This window comes from Mesitornis unicolor, unplaced genomic scaffold, assembly GCF_000695765.1.
Source record: "Mesitornis unicolor isolate BGI_N332 unplaced genomic scaffold, ASM69576v1 scaffold10177, whole genome shotgun sequence".
Classification (NCBI taxonomy): domain Eukaryota; kingdom Metazoa; phylum Chordata; class Aves; order Mesitornithiformes; family Mesitornithidae; genus Mesitornis; species Mesitornis unicolor.
In genome coordinates this window covers 44,567-51,878 of record NW_010194335.1, presented here as the reverse complement: position 1 = coordinate 51,878, position 7,312 = coordinate 44,567, and the positions used below count along the sequence as shown (strand labels likewise).

Genomic DNA, 7,312 nt, shown 5'->3' with positions numbered 1-7,312 from the left:
GAACTAATGGAGGGATCACAGATTGGGATGGAAGGCGAAAAGGAGACCAGAAAGCAGGAAGACACAAGAACAAGCAGTTTATTAAATGGACTAAGTAGCAAACAAGAACCATATGTGACTTAAAAGAAAAAAAATTACAAACCCTTGAATGCAGTGCAGTAAAATGGAAGATCATTGTTCCTTCTTATTTTATGAAGGTGTACTACTTGTTATCTGCTCTCTTACAGCAGCTATACTGTGTGCATGGAAAAATGACTAATTTTATAATGTTCAGGAAAATGCAAGGAAGGGAAGGTCATTATCCAGCTATACTAAATTTGATTTAGTTCTAATAATTGGTGATCACAAAAACTTTAATGCAGCAGGAGTAGAAAAAGAAACCTCTCTCTTCTTACTCTGAGCACATATTTCCATATAGCCATACACTGTTGAGTTTAATGCTTTTGTTGACTGCAGCCCTTCTGCAAAACTTGGGTTGCTTTTCTATTAGTATTTTTGCTTTTCCTTCTATTTCTTTCCAGTCAATAAGTTAATGAAGAAGTTCAGAAAGTTATTTTTTAAAATTCCAAAAAGTGCCAGGTTTATATCAAAATCACTATCTGCTCCTGCAGTGCAAAAATGTTTCAGATTGTGTCATTAGCACATCATCAGATTTCCCTGTTTCCTGGAAGCTGGTTCAAAAATCCAGAGCAGAAGAGGACATAGATATTGAAAACTTCTCCAAAGAATTCTCTGCTGGCACTTCTGTGGTGATGATGGACAGAGATTGCCATGAGGGAGACAGTGGACAGGGATTACAGGGAGGAGTACAAGGCTGATGTACTAATGTATGCAATTAATGTACTCCTCATTCTCAAACTATTTCCACTCATCATTACCAAATTCTACTTTTCTCAGGAAAGAACTTTCATGGTTTCTATAAAATGGAAAGATGCTAATGATCTGCTTCTGACTGTCAGTGAAGAGATGAAGGCTTTAACAGGAGAAAAATGAAGTTTTTATCTCTCAATCTGATCCTGAAGAAGTCTCTGGACTAGACCTCTTGGTCTGATTGACCAAGAGCTTTGCTCAGCAAAGCTATGCTGTTGTAAACAAACATACAAGCAAGCAAAAACCCAAACAAACAAACAAACTCCCAGCTTTAACCCACTTTTACACTGATTCTACTTTTGCCTGGTGGAAGGTCAGAGCCAACCATAGGCAATGTTAGAACTGAAGTCACAAAGTCACACTGGCCAAGGCTTTGCATTTTGTTGCCAGCAATTCTGGTGGCCATGCGTAGCACTGAGTTGTCACACCCTGGTGAGCAGTCACACCCCAAGGACAACCCAACACTAAGAGACCCCCTCAGAGATTAGATCCATTATTTTCCCAAGGTGCTTCCTATTATCAGCCCAAGGATTTTGCCCTACATTTATTGTTATAGTACGTGATGCTGCATTTGGAATAACAATACTCATGGATACATCCGATCTACATTTAAACTACTTAATGCAGGTAATGACATCAGTGGAGCTGCAGCATCTGCATGGGATATCCATGACATAGGATACAGGTGGCATTAGCCATTAGTACCTGGCATAATTTGTTATAAACTGAAGTATATATCTTTGCACAAGTTGGGACTCCATCTTTGAAAGCAATACAGATGTGCTCCTAACACTCAGTCAGGCTTTCCAGAGCATGCTCATACATTTGAATGTCTTGCAAAATAGATCAAAGGACTGATCTTACCTTTTCAGCATACACCTCTTTCCGTGCCAAATGCAAAGCTCCTTCAATGCTCACTTCTTTATTTTTCACCATGTTCATTATTTTGAGGATTTTTTCCTGGCTTAACTAGAAAAAAAAAACCAATCAAATGGTTTTAGAGACTGTTTTTTCATCTGGCTATTGAGGATACAGATTGTGTGTGACACTTACAGCTATGGTATCTGCCATAAAATTACAATTTCATTCATGTTTTATGTTCTTTCGACAACCTGCCCAGCAAATATAATCTCCCTTTGACACGTGGTGAGAGTCCACAAAATATCAAATATACAGGGGCTTTTACAATTTTAGAAGATGGGGTGGTAATACCTGGAGATAGAACTGCCAGGAGGAAATCTTTTTTAGTTAGAAAATCTGGCAAGAAGTGAAAACATCAATTTTGTATGCTTGCCTGTGTCTTACCCTTAGTGCAAGTACTGCATACAGACAACATGAAAGCAAAATCAGGACCATTCTAAGTTTTCAGGATGAAGGGGGAAAGATTTGATGTTTGTACCAGCAGGTACAGCTGTCACATGAAACTATCTAAACATGTTAACAAGCCAGCATTGCATTTCCCCTTTCTTTTACCAAAAAAAAAGGAGGTTGCACTGTCAATAAGCTTACACACAAATTTATGTCACTCTTAAGTGTGCCAGGTGGGGATTGCAATTCCAAACAGGAATCAAGCAAAGAAAAAAGGCATGTGGAGTAACCAGAGACCCAGAACTACAGCCATTTACAGTGCTGGTAAAGCTTTTTCACAGACTTTGTAGAAGGAATAAGCAACCTCCCTTCAAGACAGACCAAAGAGTTCCCTTGTGTGATATCCATTCCTCAGCAGACTTGGGAATTCAGAGGCAGTAAAACCTACAGGTTTTACCATGAGAGCTCAGGAACTTGTGATCTTTTTTATCCAGTAGCTTAGCTACAATACTCAATTAGCTACAACATACAAAGTTTCCTACTTCCCTGGAGAATGACCTCACCACCAGGAGATAAGCTACTGCAATAAAAATCTCACTTTCAAATCTTTTGAAGGAGTTTTAAAACTTTTCCATGTGGACATCCAGGTGAAATGCTCTCCTCAGGAGCATTGCCCAGGCTGTGCAGGAGCCAGGGGAAGGGGCAGGAGAAACATTTGGAGGACCAGCAAGGGGCCTCCCCTGTGCCTCTGCTGCCAGAGCTACTGCAAAGACTAACACATTGAGAGCAAGGCAGCTCAAAGCATCTCAGTGTCGCGAGCAAACCTGCATTTGGCCACCCCAAGGATGAGGAACCATGACCTGGATTGGGTTTTGCTGTTGCCACCACAGGAAAAAGGCGGCAAAGAGCTAGAGACAGGTATCCCCTCGAGAGCCATGGCTGCTGCCCAGGAGGGCAGGGTGGGGAGAAACTGGGGCTCCTGAGAGCTGCCAGTTTTGCCACTTGAGATTCACGGTTGCTAACCCCAGCAGCAGCCACCAAGCTGCTCCCCAGACCTCCGGGGCAGGCTGAGCAGGCAGTAGCTGCATTGCCACCCCCAGCACCGTCCTGCTCTCACCAGCTGCTCACCTTACCTACGCCTACAGCTCCCCACAGATATAGCAGCTTCTCTGCCAAAAACCCCAGCAACGCAGCCTTGCAGCAGAACCAGATCCTCTTCACCCATCCAGGCACCGCAGCCACCTGGCACAAGTCTGATGGGCAACACTAAAATAACCAGTCACACCACAGAGGTCAGGGACCAGTAAATCCACTCTTTTCCCGAGCCACACCACACCAAACGCACTTTAACTTACCAAATTTTGAACATCTCAACCAGTTTCTGATCAGCAGGCACACCATATGTTTTTACAGCTTACAAATAAAACTGGGAGTAAAAGAAGAAGAAATATTTTGTTTTTAAAGCCTTGGAATTTTCAATGCTTATATAAAGGTAACTTATGGCATAGCTCCCAGCTGCAAATAGTAATGTGAACAGTGAGGAAAGAATGAAAGTCTGATAATTCATTCACACTTGCTGAGGCTCAGAAGGTTCCTACAATGACCTCCACATTCTGTATTTGAATTTTAAATGGCCATATATTTACACCACACACACACTGTATACGATTAGAACTAACAAGATAATTCCCCACTGAACAGGCTCTGTGTAAGTAAATGAGAATATGGATATTTCTGAATTGAAAAATATAGTTTCCTGAAGGCTAAGCTCTACCAGCTTTAAAGTGCAAGATCCTATTTATACAGGATAGCAATTCTTAATAGGAAACTGGATATTATTTTTACAACAGTTAGCTCTTTTGTATGGAGAAGAGCTCAAAGATTTTGCTGCAGGATGACAATGATAACATAAAGATAACATCATAGCCTTATGTCTGATTAACATAAACAAGAGAAGTATTTATTTCCTTCACTTCAGTACACAAGTAATTCAATAAACAAGCTCAGTTCTCATTTGAAACTCATGGTGTTGTCCAGCTTTACAATATATGGTGCACATCTGCAGGGATGCTTCCTAAGAGTGGCCAAGAAAACAAGAGTTTCAACTTGAAAAATATGAGGCTTTGAAACTTTTTTTTCCCCCTAGGCTATAGGTTACTTGGGTCACCATCCCTGTTCTCGTGCAAGTGGACTCCATACTCAGCTATGCCCAAACATTTGGTATTTTAAGGTCTGTCCTTGGGGCCAAATATGGACCAAGGAACTATTCCACAACATCTGTACCAAAAGCAAGACATTTCTTTTGTAATTCACTGTGTTTCTCCTTTCCATTGCAGAAATTTTTCAAAAGCTTCTTTTTTTTTTTTAACTTTTTGCAAAAAAAAGCTGCAGAAGTGAATGCCTTTCTGGCTCTATGAAGTATTCAACTCTGCATTTTGCTTTCCTTCACCAAAGTCGCCTTTAAAATAGAATGAAATTCTGCTCAAGACTTGAAAACAACAGGGAACATCTCTTAATTTGCTTAATAATGTATGAAGAAAAATGTTTGCAAAAGAGAAGCAAATCATTTTGTATATTGCAAATTCAGGAAGGTTAGTTAGTAAGTCAGACTACTGACAGTTAATGCATTCCCCAGAGAGCACACAAGGCAGTGCTTGGTACAGGTTATTTTTAACAGCACCCTGTTGTTTTAATGTCTCTGTTAACTCTCTCTCTGCACATCTGTAAGCAGGAGGGAAACATTTCAAAAGACAAGAGAGGCAAAAAAAAGGCATTCTTCAGCTTATGAGAACTGTCAAAATTATTTGTCAGAAGTCTGTCTGGCTCACTTAGGTTTTTGACAGCCACACGTTAGCATGGTATTTTTACTTGCAAACAAGACTTGAGTAACATGTCCTGACCTTTATCATTTTGTATCTGTGGGGCTTTTCTCGCAGCACATCACAATTTTTGTAATGCTCATTCTTGTGTTTTTTTCAGTTATATTTTTTTTTCTTAAAAAGAAACCATTTTTGTCATATTATCCACTGAAATGCCACTAAGTCAGATCGTGTTAGATTGCCTAATACAACGTGACTGGTGCAACCAAACAGAATGTTTTTATACAAGGTTGGATAATAAAACTTAGGAAAAAAATGTTTCTATTATAAAGCATGCACATTAAGGAAATACATGAGATTGTGTCAATAATGCATTTGTTTACCTGCCAGGGTAAAGAAGCTTGTTTAATAGAGATTAAATTTTCATCACCCACCCAAAATTCAGTACAGTGATATAAGTGATTTGAAAGAAAAATCAACGTTCACAATTGAAGGAAGAGCGTAGGGCTCCAGGCATTCTCCATATATCCATTACTCTGCAGGCTGAGGTTTTCATCTCTTTGGCCTAGACATGGCATAATGGGGAGTGGGGAGATACAAGATTCGTGGCTTGTTCTTAGGCAGCTGCCAGCACAGCACTCTGCACGACCCCTTCCAGGGCTTCCTGCCACTCTCCGTTTGCCCAGCACAGTCTCACAAGAGGCCCTAAGAGGTGTGGAAGGTTTTGCATGTCGTCTCCATGCTGTGGAAATGTTACACTAATGACTCTAGAAAGATCTCCAGACTTCTTGAGCATCAACCAAAAGCAGTTACAGCCATGTCATCAAAGTACTCTACAGTTGACTGAGCAAAGCAGCAGAAGGTGTGCAGAACATGGGTAACCGTTCAAGGATAAGACAGGCTAATGTCTTCCTGTGTCTCTTCTTTCTGACTCTCACCCTTTAATACACACAGGTTCACATTCCCTAATCGATCACGGGATTGCTGTGACTCCTGTGCAGTCAATAGAGATATTTGGGCATCTCTAGGTGGCAGTGCACCACATAGAAGACCTGTCTCTGATCTGACAACTCTTTCTCTCCATTACCTAGAGGAATTGGAGCTACATGGCTTTTGATCAACTTATTCCTATTCTGTGGAACATCCTACCTGAATCTTAATAATATGACAGCAATCTAATGCAAAAATACTCCTGGAATGTGTGCACACACTCCTCTGGAGATGTAGAACAAGAAATGTGGCTGTCAGTCAGCTATACATACAATCTCAATTATTACAAATACTGGCACTATTATCTCAGGTTTACTTAGGTGAAGATCATAGCTAATATGCACCGAGCTCTATCATTTCCTGCCACAACAAAACCAAATCATGCAGAAATCCTGCTCCTTGTACAAATGAGGAGAAATTTTTATTCAAGTCTAGTCAAGCTTTTCACTGTTAAGCATTCCTTACACTTGTCCTTATTAAACTTTAACGGTGTTAAACATTCTCATCTGCTTGCTGCAAGGAGTAGGAGACAAAGCAGCTCCTGGCTGCAGTGGGACCCAAGAAGAGAAGGCTGGACCGAGAGGGCTCCTTCCTCATCTTCTGCACTCCACAGTAGCATTGCCCTTTTAGCACTGCTAGGATCAATGCTCCAAGGGACGGGAGCTCAATCCAAGAGAGAAGAGCCAAGTAGTGGCTACATATTGCTTTACAGAGATGTCATGAATTTCTGGCCATAAATCTGACTTATAGCTATTGTTGTCCACACAAAAAGAAATATGCTGCTTTAACACCCATGCTTGATATTTTTTATCCAGCATAGGGTCATATTTTCATTCATTTTTTAGTCCAGTTTTTCAAATACAGCTTCTATTATTAAAAGATTTTGTTTTCTGTCTAGAACAGCAGGATAACTTGACTTTAAGGTAAAGCCTTCTGGGGATTTTCTGTTGACTCAGTGCCTTCCAGCTACAGTGCACAACATTTTCTGCAAAGTACAGCATAGAAGCTTTAAAAAAGTGCCAGGATATAAAGCAGTGATTGACCTATGATGAAATTTCAAGTAGCAACTTCCTTTTCCAAGCTGTGCTTTTAAAGAATACACTTTTTTTTTTCTTTTTCTTGAAATGAAAGGCACTGGCTTAGTTTACTATGGATATGGCTTAGTTTACTATGGATATTTGTCTTTCTGTACTCTGCTTGCATGTTGAACATGTCCCCTAAGTGAACTTAGAGACAGTAGATCAGACTGAAACTTCTAAGACAACCCAGATTGTGTGTTATCAACTTTCACCTCTTAATGTATTCACTTTTAAGAGGTTTGAACT

At 40.3% G+C, this 7,312-nt stretch overlaps 1 protein-coding gene across 1 annotated transcript in view; it reads right to left on the bottom strand.

Annotated features, from left to right (window-relative positions):
* The window catches only part of LOC104543205, a gene marked incomplete at its 3' end in the record, with an annotated part of 31,219 nt that extends 27,318 nt beyond the window's left edge, over positions 1–3,901 (bottom strand). Inside the window, exons 1-2 of the mRNA XM_010187758.1 lie at positions 3,534–3,901; positions 1,735–1,839 (exon numbers count right to left, since the gene is read on the bottom strand). Coding sequence (XP_010186060.1) covers positions 1,735–1,812 — 78 coding nt within the window. The remainder of the gene's footprint in view (positions 1–1,734; positions 1,840–3,533) is intronic.
* Positions 3,902–7,312: the final 3,411 nt, after the last annotated feature.